The sequence below is a fragment of the Delphinapterus leucas genome, chromosome 16, assembly GCF_059928025.1.
Source record: "Delphinapterus leucas isolate spDelLeu-1000000601 "Yukka" chromosome 16, BTC_Dleu_Yukka2, whole genome shotgun sequence".
In the NCBI taxonomy this organism is placed as follows: Eukaryota; Metazoa; Chordata; class Mammalia; order Artiodactyla; family Monodontidae; genus Delphinapterus; species Delphinapterus leucas.
The window spans coordinates 49731825-49751477 of NC_143144.1; the positions used below are offsets into that span (position 1 = coordinate 49731825).

The 19653-nt window shown below is 36.6% G+C and overlaps 1 protein-coding gene and 1 long non-coding RNA gene across 10 annotated transcripts in view; one reads left to right on the forward strand and one right to left on the reverse strand.

Annotated features, from left to right (window-relative positions):
• LOC149747281 (uncharacterized) overlaps positions 1–19653 on the forward strand; it is a 368282-nt gene that overhangs the window by 140261 nt on the left and 208368 nt on the right. The gene's annotated exons all lie outside the window — the stretch shown is intronic.
• The window catches only part of RNLS (renalase, FAD dependent amine oxidase), a 322501-nt gene that overhangs the window by 65329 nt on the left and 237519 nt on the right, over positions 1–19653 (reverse strand). For all 9 annotated transcript variants that reach the window (XR_016388107.1, XR_016388109.1, XR_016388108.1 and 6 more), the window contains one exon: positions 13346–13521. Coding sequence is in view for 6 of the 9 variants with exons in the window: in XM_089897872.1 (XP_089753998.1) it covers positions 13346–13521 (176 nt within the window). In the remaining 3 variants the exon portion in view is untranslated. The remainder of the gene's footprint in view (positions 1–13345; positions 13522–19653) is intronic.

A 19653-nucleotide genomic window follows, 5' to 3' on the forward strand; every position in this document is an offset into this window, starting at 1 on the left:
CATCACTCCTGGAAAGCTGAATTCTCTATCTCTAGCTCACATTTTGTGGAGTCCAGGCAAAGGCACTAGGAATATTTGAATCAGTCTGAACTTCAGATAGGTAGTAAAGATGGTTTCATACCCAGATAATTCACCCTCATCTCATAAAATGCCATTGTATAAAGAATACCTTGAAAGGGGTATAAAATAGAACTAGATGAGTGTGTATGTGTGAATGCCTATGCATGTGTATAAAGGGATATACAGATGTCTGCCTTTATTTCAAAAGATGGAGACCACAGTGACACAGTCTATGCTATTTCCATAGATTATAGCTAAACTGCGCTGAGCCTGCACAGACATAAAGTCTAAATAATCCTTTAAATAACTTTTTCCCTCAGAGATGGTAAATACATTCTTGAAAACTACAGGTGTGACAAAGGATAAAAAACACAATTTTTCTGGATGACCTAGCCAATTTATGTCTAATTATTTTATCTTTTAAAAATTCTTTCTTAGAAGAGTCAACTCTCCATGTGCAGATTTTTGTGGCACAGCCAGAAATCACAGACATATGGAATATATTTGTTACATTCTTAAGAAAAGTGTTGATAAGGATTATTTCTTAACCATATACCGCATATTATTGAAGATAAGTGATACTCAGAACTGGGATAATAATGATACATTCAGGGTGCTGATGATACCATTTAATCTATTTTTAGGTATATTTCCTTAAAAAATATTGTACCTCTTTTGGTCACTTGTGTTTGAGGCTCTCAATCCTATATTATGTTATAGTACTTAAAATTCATAAAGAGCTTTATCAACACATGGTTGATTTCCTGCAGAGATGGTACATTTTAAATTGGTTCTTATGTGTTATGTGCATCATCTTATCTTGCCTCTGTTCTACTCATCTCTCTAGTGTTCTATTATATTTAACGGTGATTTCATAAACCCGTTTCTTTGTTGTGCTTTAGGGAAAGGTTTGCTTGTATTTTGGGCTTCTGGCTACAGAGCTCTGTATCTGGTACACAGAGAGCTGCTGTAAAATTACTATTGGTTGCAATACCCTAGGTGTGAAGAAAGTGATGTGGTTTGGTCAATTCTCAGTGTAGCTTTTCTCTTTATTGGTATTTGTCTATTCTATTTTAATAAAACATTGTGTAGATGCAGGCAGAATGTGCCACAAATCAATTCTATGATCCATGTAGCAGCTTTAGCGGGCTCGAACTGCAAAGGACATACTTTGCTGAAATTGTATATTCAATTGGTGATGTCTACATTGAATTCTTTTAGACCTATTCTGCCTTTTAAAGTCCTGAAAACACTGGAGCAGTCTACTTTGATGAGAACTTATTCAGAACAAGCACACAATAAAGAATGAGATACTGTTTTCTCTATAGTACTGTGGCAGTAATAATGGACAAAACAACAGTCATATTACATTTCCCTTTAAAGTTTTTAATTTAATAGAAAGTCGTTCTGTCCTTCAGCAAGTTTTAGTATATTCATTCATTAACTCTTCAAATATTTGTTGTGCTCCTGGTAGCTGCCGAGCACTGTATAAGGTGTGAGGGTACAAAAACCAGTTCCTACTTACAAGGTGATTTAACAGACTTGAATCCTTTTGTTTTCATCTAAATATAAATGTTGCATCACAATCTCTCAAAGGATCCAATTGCTTGGGCTCCAAGGATGTAGAGGGCCAAAAATGCTTTATATTTTGAGTTGAGAGAGAAACTTAAAAAAATAATAATAATAATCTTTCCTACTCAGCTGAGTCTAATCACTGCTTCTCCCCCACTTAAGTTAATAGCTGCTTAATTTCCCACTAATTCAATCCTTCTTCATCCCTTCTCCCACTCCCTTTCCCTTCTTCTTGACAACCCAGAAGCATGGCCATTATTTCTTTCTGGTCCTCATTCATGTTGAACAGACCCAATAGCTTTTTGGTTGGGTTCTGAAATTATGGCAAAAAGACTGCAGCCATTTTGATCTTCAGGTCTAGAAACAACCTTCTTTCTACTTTTAATACTGTGGAAATAAAAGGGTCAATGCTTGTGCTCCTCAGACAATAGTGGAGGTTAAAAAAACAAGTGGTTTTTAAAGTCAGATTAATTGAGGTATAATTTACATACAGTAAAATGCACTCTTTTTTATGTGTACTGTTCTATAAATTTTGACAACGTACACAGCTGTGTAACTACCACTATAAAACAATATAGAGAACATTCTCATCAGCCTCCCCCAAATTCCCTTGTGCCTCTTTTTTTAGTTAACCCCATTCACCCAGTCACAGCCCCTGGCGTGAGTGTTTTGTCCCTACAGTTTTGCCTATTCCAGAAAGTCATACAAATAGAATAATACAGTATGTAGCCTATGAGTCTGGATTCTTTCACGTAGATAATGCTTCTGAGATTTACTCATGTTTATTGCAAATATTATCAGTTTGTTCCATTTTATTTCAGTGTAGTTTTGCATTTATGGATGTGCAACAGTTTTGACCATTACCAGGTAATTAATATTTGAGATATTTCTAGTTTTTGCCTATTATTAATAAAGCTGCTACAAACATTCACATATAGTTTTGATGTGGATATATGACTTCATTTCTCTTGGGTAAATTCCTAAGAGTGGGGTTGCTGGGTCATATGGTAAGTGTATATTTAACTTTGTAAGACACTGTGAAACTCTTTTCCTAAGGGGCCATGCCCTGCTGCACTCCCACAGTGATACGTGAGAATTCCAGTTGCTCCACATCCCCGCCAGCATTTGGGGATGAATTTTTGATCTGAGCCATTCTAGTAGGTGTGCCATGGTATCTCATTGTCATTTTAATTTGCATTTCCCCAAGGACCAATGATGTTCAGCATATTTTTGTGTGCTTGCTTGCCATCCACATCTCTTCTTTTTTTTTGTGGGTGGTAAAATACACGTAACATGAAATTTATCATTAGTAGTCACTGGCAAACATTTATTTTCTGTCTCTATGAATGTGCTTATTCTGGATATTTCACATAAATGGAATCATTCAAGATGAGGCCTTTGTGTCTGGTTTCTTTCACTTAGCATAACATTTTCAAGGTTCACCCATTCTGTAGCATGTACCAACTTCATTGCTTTTTATGGCTGAATGATATTCCATCTTATACCACATTATATTTATCCATTCATCAGTTGGCTTGTTTCTACCTTTGGCTATTGTGAATCATGCTGTTGTGAACATTTGTTTATACAGTTTTATGTGAACACATGTTTTCAATTCTTTTGGGTTTATACCGAGTATTGGAATAGATTGATCATACTGTAATTCTATGTTTGTTTTATTGAGGAGCTACCAAACTGTTTTCCACAGTGGCTAAACCATTTTATATTCCCACCAGCAAGGTACGAGCATTCCAATTTCTCTATATCCTTACCAGCACTTATTTTTCGTTTTTTAAAAAAATTATAGCCATCTTAGTGGTTGTGAAATGGTATCTCATTTGGTTTTAGTTTGTGTTTCCTTAATGACTAATGATGTGGGCATCTTTTCATGTGCTTGTTGACCATTTGTATCTTCTTTGGAGAAATGTTTATTCAAGTCCTTTGCCCAGTTTTAAATTGAACGGTTTGGCTTTTTGCTATTGATTTATAAGAGTTCTTAATATATTCTGAATAGTAGACCCATATGAGACAAGTGATTCACAAATATTTTCTCCTATTCTAGGGTTCTTTTTTCACTTCCTTGCTAATCCTTCTGTGCACACAAGGTTTGAATTTTGATGAAGTCCAAATTACCTACTTTTTTTTCTTGTTACTTATGCTTTTGGTTTTATATTTAAGAAACCACTGCTGAATACAAGGTCATAAAGATTTACCACCTATGTTGTCTTCTAGGAGTTTTATGATTTTAGTTCACATATTTATGTTTTCAATCCATTTTAGGTGAATTTTTGCATGTGGTGTAAGGTAAGGGTCCAACTTCATTCTTTTGTATATGGATATCCTGTTGTTCCAGCACTATATGTTGAAGAGACTATTCCTTTTCCATTGAATGTTTTGGGGAACCTTGTTAGAAATCAACTCACCACAGGTATGGGTTTATTTCTGGGCTCTTGATTCTATTCCATGATCTATATGTCTATTCTTATGTGATTACCACACTGTTTTGATTATGGTAGCTTTGCAGTAAGTTTGGAAATCAGAAAGTGTAAGTCCTCCAACTTTATTCTTTTTCAAGATTGTTTTGGCTATTTGGGGTCCCTTGCAATTCCATGTGAATTTTTGGAGTAGCTTTTCCATTTCTGAAAAGGCCATTGGGATTTTGATAGACACTGTAATAAATCTGTAGGTTACTTTGGATAATATTGTCATCATAAAAATATTAAGTCTTGCGATCTATGAACATGAGATAACTTTTATTTATTTATTTAAGTCTTCTATAATTTCTTTCAGCAATGTTTTGTGGTTTCATTGTAGAACTCTTACACCTCCATGGTTAAATTCACACCTATCCTTTGTGAAGTGCTCTTTCAAATCTTTTGCCCCATTTTAAATGATTGGGCCATTTGTTCTCTTATTACTGATTTGTGAGTGTTCTTTATGTATTCTGGATACCAGTCTTTTATCAGATATATGTTTTTCCAAGTCTATGGCTTGTCTTTTCATTTTCTTAACACTGCCTTTCAAAGACATTTTTAAAATTTTGATCAAGCCCTTTTTATCAATTTATTTATTTATTTATTATTATTATTTTTTTGCGGTATGTGGGCCTCTCACTGTTGCGGCCTCTCCCGTTGCGGAGCACAGGCTCCGGACGTGCAGGCTCAGAGGCCATGGCTCACGGGACTAGCTGCTCCGCGGCATGTGGGATCTTCCAGGACTGGGGCACGAACCCGTGTCCCCTGCACCAGCAGGCAGACTCTCAACCACTGCGCCACCAGGGAAGCCCTATCAATTTATTCTTTTATGGTTTGTGCTTTTTGCATGCTATCTGAGAAATGTTTGCCAAACCAAAGATTGTAAAGATTTTCTCCTATGTTTTCATCTAGAAGTTTTATAGTTTAAGGTATTATATTTAGGTCTATGATCCATTTTTAGTTAATTTTTGTATACAGTGTGAAACTTGGACTTTTGAATGTAAAAGTGACATATTCAGTTTCTATTTTGCTGCTCACTCATTGCGTCATGTTAGGCAAACCAGTCAATTTGAACCTTAGTTTCCTCATTTAAACAAAGATGCTTCCTGATCTGTCAGAATTGTTGTGAGGATCAAATGAAAACAAGTATAAAAGTACTTTCTAAAATCAGAGTATAAACGTTAATTATTATTTCTGACAGCAGCCAACAGAATGATGGTAGAAGAATGTGTCATAATTGGAGGAAAGCCAGATCTCAATTACCATCAGTAGAGTGAGTGTTTAAAAGCACTAGATTTTAAATAGACCTGTGTTTGAATTACATATTTGCCACGTCCTAGTGGAAGAACCTCACACAAGGCACTGAGCTCTCAACTCCCCAACTTTCTGACCTATGCAATGGGGAAGAAGTATAAACCTTCACAGGGTAGAGATGAAGCGAGTTACATACAGAGCCTAGTGAGCTACACAGAGTAGGGGATTAATAAATGGCATTTTTGAGAGAGAGAGAGAGAGAGAGAGAGAGAATGATTATGCATATACACTGTCTAATAAAATGATGATGTAGATTGTCATGGTTTATATGAATGCTATAACATGATGGCAAGATCAAGATGAAAAACAAGAATGTATCTTGCACTCTCCTGCCTCTGGGAAAGTGTACACAATGTTAGAACATCATTCCAACATCATTCCCTTTGCCCCTCTGACTTAATCTTGTAGGATTTAGCTCAAATAACATGTTCGTTTAGGAAGCTATTTATTACCACTTTCTCCTCAAATCCGCTCTGTGTGCACACAGTCCATTGTGTATCCCTTTCTTAAAACAAACTGTACCATATCATGATTACCTGCTTATTGGTCAGCCTTACTGATTATATGGGAAGGTCCTTGAATGAAGGGAGCTGTCTCTGAGTCTTTAGAATCCAGTATAATGTCTGGCACATAGTAGGAACTCAATAAATGTATGCTAAATGAAAAGATGAATATATATTATTAATTTCTAATGTCGGTATAAATAGCGTTTGTTAACTGAACTTTTTAGTTCAGCTTGTTAGTTTTAGAGCATAATACTGATGTCTACTCTAAACAGACCAAGTGGACTTCCCTTTATGGGAAAGGGCCTATTTCTTTTAGGTTGTCCACACCTATATAATAACATCCATCATCCAGTTTTCAGTAGTAATACTGGGCACAGATGAATATATTTTGCATTTGTACAGGAAAAATGACACAGACTCCTTTTTAAAGTTTTCTGTAAAGTAATGCTGTTCAAAATAGCTTTTTTGAAAAAGTGTGATGCTGACTACGTGGCAGGGTAACTTCCTGTCATGAGTACTTGAAAAAAAAATGATTTAATTAAATTCATATGTGTTAAAGCATTGAATAGCTCATATAATATGGAATTTTATGAAAAGGGGAAATATCTGCCCATAAACTTCAATGAAACTGTGACTGAACATCCCTAATTCAACGATCAGAATTTCTCAGCTGATGATCTCATGCATATGTAGTTACCTCAGAATAAAGTGAAGCAACTGGCTAGTTCTGTGCCAGTGAGAAAGAGGTGAGAGATTACTCAAAGAAATGCTCAGGACTGACACCTGTTAGATTTCCTGCTCTTGGTAGATTGGGTCATGCCATAGTCCATAGATCCCAAAGGGCCTGTTTTGGCTCTCCATATTACCATAAACTTACAGTACATAGGCAAGAATGCTCTTGTGGCCATAATTTCATGCCAGGAAATTGTGACCCATGTCATAAATTGTGTTAAATTACCATACAAGATAGTTTCGGAATGAATGGCAAGAAGCTGAAAATCTATAAGCTGAAAAAAACTGACAAGAGTTCCTTGTCCTTGTGTCTACAGGGATACACCACTTTTATCTCATCTTGTCTGATGTTAACAGTCCCTATGGTATGACTTAGTGTCACAGCCCCTGGCATTGAGTCAGTCCTTCTGAAATATCCTTGTCCAGAACTATTTGTGTATGTGAAACAAAGAGAAAAGACAGAGACTCTGAAAAGAGAAGAGAGTAAGAAAAAATAAAAAAGTAGGACAGCATGTGGGCATGAAGAGAGGTACCAGAAAAGAGAGCAAGAGACACACAGAGCTCATCTACTAAGAAATAACCATGGAATCACTCCTCTCCTCCTCCTCTTGCTACCCCTATTTAATAATATTAATTGAGAACTTGCTTTGTGCTAGTTTTGTAGTAACTTGCTTTGTGCTAGTTTTTCTACTGTGTTCTCTCCTTTTATTCTGACCACAACCCTATGAGGGAGGTTCAGTTGTACCATTTACAGGTGGGGCCCTGAGGCTTAGAGTTACAGTCTAGCTTGCTCAAAGGCACAGGGAGAGCTGAGGTTTGAACTGAAGTCTGTCTGACTCCAAAGTCCAAGATCATAATCACACCACGTTATCAAAAATCCAGGAATTACAAGACACAAATATGGGAGAAAAGTCTTAGTGGCAGAATGACCAAAAGAGCATGATTTTATCCTAGAAATAAATTACAAAACAAAACATCTAATGTATTTAACTGATAAACACAACTGATTATTGTCTTTCAAAGCACTTATCCTAGAAGGCCTTATGGTTAAATCTGTAGTGATGCACTGGCGAAGGTCTTTTAGGGGTAGCAGCTTTTAGAATCAGCTTACTAGACACGTTAAAACAGATTAAATACAAAGAGCTATATTTCCTTAGTTCTATAAAAACATTTAAGAAAATTGTCAAGATTGGTCATCCATTTTATTAAAAAGATTTAAGTCCAAATGACTTTGGTTGTTTCTAAAACATTAAATTCAAGCTCAGCTTTCAAAGACCTGATTCAACTGATTACATGCTGAGGAATATGTGTCTGACTCTGAAAGAGATGCCTGATCTTGTTAAAATGAGGGTGTGGCTTATTAGGGTGACTGACTATGTTGAAGGGGGCAATCATTTGGATTCATAATTTTGGTATATTCATACAATCAATCAGCCCCTGCTTTTCAGTTTCAACCTGCCTAAGAGAAGAAAATGAGGATAAAATAGAAAATACATAAGAAAGAAAAGGAAAAGATGGAAATATCAGTTACCACCTGATCTTCCAATGCTGAAATCAGACACAGCTACCGGCCAGAAATTAATCTCATGAGGGAATAATGTAAGTACGTGGGTGACCTCAGGCTTTTCTGTGTACACATCCCCCTCCAGACACCAAACACAAACCTCTAAAGAAAATTCTGGCCTTAAGCTGTTGCACATTTCCTCTTTTCTCTTTTATTCCTTCTAACTCCTGGGCAGTACTATGTCAACCAAGGTAATCAACTGGGGAAGACCTGAGGAAGCCAAAATGGGGAATTTGCATTGAAAAGGATTTACTTATCTAAGAGGGGGAAAAAAAGAGATAGAGTCAAAAGTGAGGAATGTGAATGGGAGGCTGAAGAGAGGAAAGAAAAAAAGAGATAAGCCTGCATGGCTGATTATCAGGGAAAACTCTGTGGAAAACTAGAGTTAAGGGTGCAAAAAGATTTGAGGGAGCTTCTAGAAGTGGGATATATAAGGAATGAGAAGAGAAACTTCAAAAAGTACTGCTAAGGATGATGAATTTTGGATATTCTATAAAATTTCTATAAAAGATACTAGTAAAGATGAGAATTACTTTACATTCCTTTTGGTTGTTGAATTTTGTCTCTTAGACTACAACACAAGACTGGGCTAATGAGGGGTTCTTGATTTGTTTGGGTTATAGGAGTATAACATTTACAGCAGGTGTCCTTAATGCTGGATTCATGGGAGGACTTATAGGTTGCTTATATTGATAAATTTTCATAATTAGATGCAATTTTGTGTTTATGTGTACATGTATATTTTGAAAGGATGAGCATCTTCATATTCATAGCTTTGATCAGATTCTTAAAGAGTTCATCATCCTTCTCCTTAAAGAATATAAAAGGACTGCCATTGAGGAGAGAGAAAGTACAGTCTCAGGGCAAAAGACCAAGTGAAAAGAACGTAACTATAGAAGATAACTAATTTCTAACTTTACAGCAGAAGCTTAATAGTCTAATCCAAATCCATTTATTTTTGCCAAAGATACCAAGGTATTCATTTACCACCTGACTCTCCTCTGCCCATCAAACTCCTCTCTTGATCTCCTTGGTATTTGAAATAGATTCAGTGATTTTTAAAAAATAAAGTAATCCATGAATGTGCTAAGTGAGAGAAAAAGCCACTGAAATTTTCAGGAACTACAGAAAGATGGGGGAAAATCAGCATTAAACTCGCAAGCAAATCATACATTTATTATAGTTTGGGAAAGGCATCATGATAGACTTGAAACAAAGGAAGGCATAGCGAATAATAATGGTGAGAGTATTAGGGTTATCAAACTGATTAAGTGTCCCCTGTCAATGTACGTGGAAAGGTGTTATCAGTTATTACTCTTCTGCTGAATGGATTACTATATCATACTTGTTACAGAAATCTTAATTCAATGCATCACAGCCTAGGCATCAAGTTATATTAACTGGATAAACATTTAAATAATGGAAGGTGAATATCTGCAAAAGGGAGGAACTGAGAATCATGAAAAAAATGCCATTGCTTTGTTATGTTTGTTTGAACCACCTACTCAAGTGTTTTATTCAAACCCCAAATGGGAGGCACAGAGCAGCTCCCAAGTCTTTCAAACACGCCTTCTTTCTTGATCTGCCTCTTTCCTTAAAAGCAGCACCCACAAAAAAGCAGCGTTATCCTACTCAAGACAAAAAGTTTGACTTAGTGTCTTAGGAGAAGGCTTTCAGCAAAGATTAGTCTCTAGGATTCCATGGGCAGAGTATTAGACATGTCCTAGGCATTCGTTAAATGCTTATGGAATAAACGACTAACCAAATGAATAAATGAACAACCACGTTTCACCCCCCTGCTGCCCCTGTGGATATATGACATTAGGGGCAGCAGAAGGCACAAAGAGCATCATCAGGGAAACAGAAAACTGCCCCCCCAACAAAGTACTCCCTTACCTCTTTCAGAGAGCAGCCGCTTCCTAAAGTGGCTGCTCTGAAAGCTTTAAAGGGCTGGTGCTCTCCCCGGAGGTTTTATGACAGGAGTGGGAGATACTGCCTCATAAAGGAATCTACCAAAGAATTCTGGGGGAAAGAAGGGTGTGCTACACAGAAATAAGGCTCCCCCCACCAAGATGTCTACATCCTAACCCCTAGAACTTGTAAGTGTTAAATCTCAAGAAAGAGTTAAGGATACAGCTGGAATTAATGTTGCCAGTCACTGGACCCTGAGATGAGGAGAGTGTCCCAGATTATGCAGATGGGTCCCATGTAATCACAAGGGTCCTTTAAGGAAGACTGAGGCAGGAGAAAAGGTCAGAGTGATGCAATATGAGAAGGACTTGACCTGCTGTTGCTGACTTTAAAGATGGAGGAAGGGGTCTCAAGCCAAAGATTGGGGGCAGCTTCTAGAAGATGTAAATGGCCAGAAAATGGATTCTCTCTTAGAGCCTACAGAAAGAAACACAGCCCTGCCGACACTTTGATTTTAGCTGAGATCCTCATTGAGGGTCTCACTGAGACCCATCTTGAACCTCTGACCTCCAGAACTGTACGATAATAAATTTGTGTTGTTTTAAGCTTCCAAACTTGCAGTAATTTGTTACAGCAGCCATTCAAAACAGAGGGTCGGTGAAGAGGAGGGAAGGACCTGAGAGGCAGGTAGACTAGTTTTGTCATTACTAGCCATGGGACCTTAGGGAATTTATTTCATGTCTTTGAGGCTTTGTTTTTTCTCATCGCTGTAGTGGGTTAAAAATAGCAACCTCATAAGGCTACTTTTGATGTTAAATGAGATCACATCTTTGAATCCCCCAGCTCCAGGCCTGTTGCACTATGCAATGTGGGTGTTCATCATTGTGATCTCTCTTCCTTTTTTTCTTCTCTACCCTCCACAGTCACTGAGTGCCAGGATGCAGGGTAGGCAATACAAAAGAAGAGAAAAATAAAATGCATGGAGATGGAGAGTCCAGCCTGAGAGGCCTGGGATAGGGAATCCATACCACCCACTGCTTCCTGAGGCAGGGACCCCAGTCCTGTAGTCTATCTAGGATTTTATAAAATGAGGGTTTGAAGGGCTGTATCATTTGTTTGTCAGTGAGAAAGAAGGGAAGGAAGCGGGTGGAGAGGGAAGAACAGGAGAAGGTATGGGTGAAGCAGGACAGAGGAAGGAGGAAAAGGAATGAAGCGTGAGACCCAGGCTGGAAGAAATAAAGGGCAGGATTCTCCTGCAAGGGGAATCAGAGATGAGGGAAACTTCAAAATCAGTTGGCTGTTCTTTCTTTTTTGTCCCTCTTTCTACACCATTCTTCTCTTCAGTTTAAGCACTATATTAGACCATATTTATACACAAACATTCATGAATTCATTTCAGGTAGAGCTTGTGTCCTGGGATGGCAACGGAAAAGGGTGAATTGACATTTATGTTAAATTTCAAGGGTTAAGATGAACCTTTTAAAAACATTGGAGAAGCGTTCTCTTGGGAATAATAACTGAACACTAACTAGCTAAATGTTATTAAGTCTCTGGACCTGTCACTAATTAGCCTTTCTCCTAAGGTGATATGGGAGATCTCTCTCTCTCACTCTCTCTATTGAACAATGTAGGTAAGATCTCTGCTATAATGACGTTATGTTCTGTAGAATGTTGGTCAAGGTACTATGAATAGTGGAAAATACAAACCTCTAAATTTGAATGACATCTTATTCCCTTTCAGGCTTTGCAGCCAATGTAGATTTCATGACTTTAAATGTACTGGGATAATTTCAAGGGAGAACATCCAAATTGTAATAAAAATCATTGTTAGAGTTTGGATGTACTTCGTGTTCAAAGATTTTTTTTATTAAATTTTGTGATATTGCACAACTTTGACTAAGTCATTTTGTGGGCAAGTCAAATCTATTTCTACTAACACATTAAATTTTAGGAAATAAGTAGATTTTAACCCATCTTTTCAGTTTATTAATAAATTATTTTGAGGAAGTCACAAGAAGAAACTCAGAAACTATCATTTCTTCTAAAAGAATGTATATAAATTGCGAAGTGACTTGCTGTGTAATATATCTACCTTCAAATTATATCAACAAGATTATTTCTTTGTATTCTTTTTCAGGCCAATTTAAGATTAAGTTAAATAGCACTTAAAGACATTAGCTATTGAGATTTTAAAAATTGTTTTAAAAGGAAAAAGTAAAGTCTTTTAAAGTGACCATGATGTGTTTAAGTAAATATTTTCCCAGAAGGTTCAGTGTATAATTTAACTTGAGAAGAGATGGGTAAACACGTAGACCTGCTGCAATATTTTAGGAAGTAATTTACCATTTCCTCTGATTTTGGAAAGTCCTTTAAAATAAACAAAATCTGCTGCGATTTCTCACAACCACTTTTTCTAAAGGCTTCACAGCTTTGGTAATCAATAGTGCTGGTAAGTCAGGTAATCAATGTGCTCAGAAATCTTAGGAAAAAATAGACAAGTCACTGCTCCTTTTCTCTTTCTGTCCTTTGCTCCATTGTCCCCAGATGACTTCACAACTGAGTTTACAGATCAAAAGACTTTTTCTATGAATACTCACAAACTTCTGCTGGAGTATGCAGAGATTTTCAAAAAAGTCAATATTTACTTAGTGTAAAGAGATTTTAAGTTTGAACTAGGAGAGCGATCAGCAGGTTTATCTAACCCTGAAAAAACAGCTCAACTAGCTGTTGCAGGTATTCATCTTTCTCCCCCAAACAGCTCTACTGGCAGCAGTCAAAACCAAAGTGGGAACTTAATAAAAATGAAAATTGTGGTAGCAAAATACACTTACAAGGTTAATTCGACATATTGCAAAAATTTGGGAGGTTATAGTGGTTTCTATATAACCACAGTACTGATTTAGAAAAACCCCAGAGAAACAGCTGCATTTTGATATATAACCTGCCTTGCCTGCATAGGAAACCCCAGATCTTCAGGGTATGTAAGTCTTGAGATGCTAGAATTTGAACATAACATCGGGAAAAATTATTTGTATCTCTTATTGAGAAATAACGGGATAATAAAACCTGCATGTAAACTTCTTTATTAGGCAAACACATATTTGCTCCCAAGATCATGTTAATTTCTTTTACTAGCGAGTGTCAAAGGATGAGAAAAAGTAAAGTCAGGTCTGATTGAGAAAACTGCACATACCACTGGATTCTCCGATTACCTGTGAATGTCTCCATTTCTGGCATTTGGTGGCAACTGGCTGAGGCAAACCAGGCAAAATATTTTCCAGCTGCTGGAAGATTAACTCCTGCACATCTTCAGTGCTGTGTTCCAAGTATGTAACTCCAAATGAGACAGTGGTGTGAATCACAAGGGAAGGCCCGATTTCCGATGACTCTAGTGTAAGAGGAACATAAAGATACACCTTAAAGTGGGTAACATGTTAGTGTCTCTCAGCATTTCAATCCGGATTTAAGAGTTGATCACAATAATCAGACAATAAATGAAGGGAAAACAGATTCTAATCTTTGAAGCATAAAATTAGGCTACTTCTGAAATTCAAAATCAGGCTTCACTGATGTGGAGGACAGATTCAAGATGCATTTTAGAGAACACACTTTCAGGTCTTGTTAAAGAACCTGAAGGAAGGTAAAATGACCTAATATGTACTGCCTTGGGTATAATTAAATTTATTGGTATGTTTCTCTCTCTCAACCACTAAATCATAAGCTTATCAGGGCAGGAACATTTCTTTTTTTTTTTTTTATGTTAGGGGTAGGAGTTTATTAATTAATTAATTTATTTTTGTTGTGTTGGGTCTTCATTTCTGTGCGAGGGCTTTCTCTAGTTGTGGCAAGCGGGGGCCACTCTTCATCGCGGTGCGCGGGCCTCTCACTATCGTGGCCTCTCTTTTTGCGGAGCACAGGCTCCAGACGCGCAGGCTCAGTAGTTGAGGCTCACGGGCCTAGTTGCTCCGCGGCATGTGGGATCCTCCCAGACCAGGGCTCGAACCCATGTTCCCTGTATTAGCAGGCAGATTCTCAACCACTGCGCCACCAGGGAAGCCCAGGAACCATTTCTTATACATAGCCTATATTCGCTTTAAATTCTGAGAACGAAGTAGATGTTCATCTTCTTAATTTTATGTTAAATGGATTGCAAAAATATCTTGTTGAAATTATATAAATGCCAGAATACCTAAAAAAACACCTTTCTCAAAACAAGCTTGACCTCATAATGTTCTTCGTCTTTTAAGCAGCATTAAAAATAAAAGTCTGAAAAAAAAAGTCTGCTTCATTCATAACATGGAGATACTTTCCTTTTTTGTTTGCCATTGAATTTTTTTGGCTATATTTTCACAATGAAAAATAACAAGTGCTTCATATCTTTCACTCTTTAGTAGAATATAGAAAATTGAATAAAGTTTGACATTGAAAGCAAAGTGACTGAGGCATTAGAGAATACAACCTTGGAAGGAATGTTAACCAAGATTTCCTGTTATTATTTTTTGTTTAAATCATGCAGAAGAGAAAAGTTGAGGGAAAACAAAATAGATATGAAATGCATGAAATTATAATATGAAAGTTGGTGCTCCCCCCTGCTGAAAGAAGAAAATACTAAAATCTATAAGCTACTGACAGGGGTTGGGAAGACTGATACTGAAAATTCTTTAAATTGGGATTATGAAGTTCTTTTCAGGGTTGTTATAAAAGGCAACAATCTCTTTGAGATAGGTTTGTACATCTTTACACAGAAAAAGTAATTTTACACAGAACAAGCCACTTACTTGCTCTGTGTCCACTCAACCTCTTTACTTTGTGTGTATGTATGTAGAATGAGAATAAGTTAGCATCTACCACACTGTTCTGTGGTCTGGATTAAACGACATAATGTGTGTGCAGCGCTTAGCACAGTTTCTGGCACAGAGGAGGTGCTTAAAAAATGTAAGCTATGAGAATAAAAGCAATATATCAGATATACCCAAGGGAAAAGTTCTCCTGGTGTTGTCCAAATGATAGGTGTGAGTTAATTTTTTGTTAGAGTACTTCATTTTCCTGTTGCGCTCTGGCTTATGAATTTTACAGCAAAATACTGTAAAAGAATTTGGGTCTCTCTTCTGAGAGAAAATGCTGTGAGCACTTTAAAGTGGCGTGTTCTCAAACATTTTAATATATATGAAGTGGGAGATCTGACTTCAGAATCTGTGCTGTAAATGCAATGGTAAGAAGATTGTCCAGTTTTCACCTCACAGTAGCTGGAACAACTTGAAAGGGCAAAGAGAGGACCCTCTCTTTGAACCTTCAGTGTTTAACTTGCCAGTGTCTACTTTACTGGTACCACACGGGAGTGCAAAATCTCAAATCTTTCACTGAATACCACCACTGTGAGAAACCTACTGCATACTGCCTCAGGGAGTGTTATCTATGTTGTCAGTTAATACATTCAGGGAGGCTTGTTAACAGAAAGGGGTGGCAAAAAGGTCACCCCTCTTCCATGAGGTTCCCAACCTTCCCAGAGACAGAGAAAGCTACTGGGTCAGCATTCGGAAGCAGGAGAGTTGGGGTTCTGAGTTGACTTATCTATGGCAGTCTTCAAAGGGAAACAAACTCAGCTGTGTGTGTGAGGTTGCGCTGACCCAGCCATTTGTTCTAGTGGGGAGCTCCTATAATTGCTAAGGGTAGTGATGGTGCGTTGCCAGGTTTCTCCCATTTACATTAGCCATCCACTCCAAGGAGAGCAATAAAAAAGGAAATTTAAGACCAAAAATGAAACAGTTCTTTCATAACAATGAGAGAACAACCTGGCTACTTGTTTTTATTGGAATCAGACAAAAATTTTTGAGAATTTCAATTAAAATTTGAACAGCTGCAACCTAAGACAATGAGTTTTAAGGGAAAGACCCTCAACCCCAAAATTAAAGGGTATTTTCAGAAGCTAAAGTGCAAAAATACAAATAGCCAACTGGAGTTTAAACGTGACCAAGGCTTGGAACTAGAGCACTATAAAAAGCCACAAATATGTTAATAGGATTCAGAGCGTAAACTCAGTGTAATCATTTATTCCTTGGTTCCTGAGAACGTAATGATGTTATCTTTCTTTTTCTTTTCTTCATTCAGTTTAACAAGCACAGCACTTTGCTTTTGGCATTTTAAATGTAAAGTTCATAGTAAGTTGACAACTATTTCTGTATGTTGGGAGATCAATGGCTTCAGTCAGAAGATAAGTTATTTGAACCTTTGCATCCTTAATAGCCCAGTGGTCTTGGACAACTTAATCTCTTAGGCTCCACTGTCTTCCATCAATTAGAGGGGTGTAATACTACTTACCTTATAAGGCTGCCACGGGATTAAATGGGTTTGGAGATTAAATGGGTTTAGATACATAAAAGCCTTCTTCAAATATAAAGTGCTATACAAACATAAGGCACCCCTAGATAATATTTTTGTTTTGACCTCTGTGCTGTGGTAAGAACAGCTTTAGAAAGGGATGACAGAGTTGACTTCTCTGAAAGTATTAAGACTGATTCTTATATTAACACCCCAGGAAGAGTGGCAGACTATTCCTGGGTAGAGGCACAGCAGCTTTTTTTATTATGGTAAAATATATATAATATAAAATGTACCTTTTAAACCTATTTTAAGCGTACAGTTCTCTGGCATTAAGTACATTCACATTGTTCTGCAACCATCACCACCATCCATCACTAGAACTTTTAAAATCTTCCCAAATTGAAACTCTATAGGCATTAGAAAGTAATCCCTCACTCCCCACTTGCCCCAGCTCCTGTCAACCACCATTCTGTTTCTGTCCCTATTAATTTGACCACTCTAGGTACCTCATATAAGTGGAATCATACAATATTTGTCCTTTTGTAATGGGCTTATTTCACTTCTCTCCAAGGTTCATCCATGTTGTAACAGGGGTCAGAATTTCCTTCTTTTTTAAGGCCACATAATATTGCATTGTGTGTATATACCACATTTTGTCAATGCATTCACCTTTTGGATATTGTGAGTAATGCTGCTATGAACATGGGTGTACCATTATCTGTTCAAGTCTCTGCTTTCACTTCTTTTGGCTGTATACTCAGAAGTGAGATTGCTGGATCATACATTAATTCTATGTTTAAATTGTTGATCAATCACCATATCATTTCCCGCAGCAGTTGCATCATTTTTTCATTCCTACCAGCAATGCACAAAGGTGCTAATTTCTCCACACCCTTGCCAACACTCGGTATTTTATTTTTTTAAATAGCTATCCTAATGGGTATGAAATGGGCACTGCATTCTTTTTTTTTAGTCTACAGTTTTGGGTGGGGGTCAAGAAGTCAACTCAATTTGATTGCAGGTAATTCTTTCATATCTCGATGCTTATATTGTTTTCTTTTTGCCTTTGGTGTTCTGCAGTTTTACTTGAATATTTTGAGGTTTTAAGTTTCTTTTTGCTTACTTTCTTTAACTTCATTGTGTTTTCTGAACCTGAAGACTCATTTTTGTCATTAATTTTGGAAATTGTTCAGCCATTAGTTCTCTCTATTCTCCCTGTCTCGTAGATACAGTACTCTACTTAGAAATATGATAGATATTCTCATTCTATCTTCATGTGTCTTGATCTTTTTATAATGTTTTCCCTCTCTATGCTAGATTCCATGTAATTTCTTCTGATTTATCTTTCGGTTCACCATTCTCCCTATATATGTGTTTATTCTGATGTTTAATTTGTCCTTTTAATTTCAAATTTATTTTGTTTTTCATTTTAAAAAATTCTGTTTTTCAAATCTGCGTGATCAGTTTTGATAGCTTCTTTCTCCCTAGTCACATTGTCAGTACTCTCTTTTATTTCTTTAAACACAATCAATATACTATATCATCTTTAGTTATTTAAAAATCTGCAATCTTTAGGAGTTTGAGTGTTTTTGTAGACCTATAAATACACACCAATCTATTAACATTCTTCTATTAATATTAATAGATATATATTAATAAGTACATTTTTTCATATTAATAGGTGCAATCAATCGTTGTTGCTCATGATGGTGTGTTTCCTTGTGTCATACGTGATTTTTTTTTTTCTATTGTGAGCCATGTTCCTATGGTGACCCTAAAGTTCCTAGGAACTTTGTCTCAGAAATTCTTTGAGGCCTGAGTTTAAAGATTATTCCTTTGGAGAGTTACTTTCATTTCTGCCAGATACCTTGGAGGCAATACTGCATATGACTACTTTAACTGGATTTTTAGAACATACTAGAAGAATGCATTCTGGCACCAAATCTGCCTGAAGGTGGATATGTGGTTTGGCATTTCAGGGGAGACATTTTATTTCTTTTTTGTTTTTTTCCACACCACTTAAAGATAGGCAAGCATCCCCACTGTCTCCCTCTGCCAGATAGGATATAGCAGATACAGATAAGTTCTTTAAAGCCAAAGAAGTGTACGTGTCCATGTGAATAAAGTTTTAAATCTAAAAGAAACAGGCTAATTTTTCTTGGAAAAAAAGTTACCAAAATTAACTCAATATAAAAGAAATCAGTATAAACTAAAATACATAAAAGAAATTGAAAACACAGTCAATAAATATTTAAAACAAAAAAAGACTCCAGGTCTTAAGTGTTTTACTTGTGATTTGTTTAAAATTGTCAAGCTAGTATAATGTTGATTACAGACACACACATCACATTTACACATATAAACACACACCAAACTATAGATCATTCTTCTATTAATGTTAATAGGTATGTTCTTTCATATTAATAGGTACAATGAAAAGAAACATGCTAATCTCAACATGTATTTAAAAGGCATCCATTAACAATTAATATCAATTAATGGAAAAAAGATACAACATGAAAAAAAGTGACTTTCTCAAAATGAGACAGAATATCTTCCTTAAGCGGTTGGTCTATATCATACTTTACTATGAAATAATATAGATTTTTCACAGTAAAATCAGCATAAACCAAGGATGCTTAGTAATACCAATGATATTTAACATTGCTCTGGTTAATGTACTAAGATAAAAAATAAAATTTATAATTAATAGAAGGAAGGAAAATCATGATTTAAAATAATAAGCCAACATAAAATCCATCAAATTAATTTTTAAAATTTGATATTAAATTGATTTCCCTATATACCAACAATAACTGGTAAGAAAAAAGTAATTCTTAATTATTCTACAAGTTTTTTGGAATTTAAAAATTGATTCTAGGGCTTCCCTGGTGGCACAGTGGTTGAGAGTCCGCCTGCTGATGCAGGGGACGCGGGTTCGTGCCCCGGTCCGGGAAGATCCCACATGCTGCGGAGCAGCTGGGCCTGTGAGCCATGGCCGCTGAGCCTGCGCGTCCGGAGCCTGTGCTCCGCAACGGGAGAGGCCACAACAGTGAGAGGTCTGCGTACCGCAAAAAAAAAAAAAAAAAAAAAAAAAGATTCTAAAGGAAAAATAAGGCAATGAGAATATTAAAAATTAAAAAGAAAAGATCAGTGAATGGAGACTTATTTTGCCATATATTTAAATGCATTATAAAGA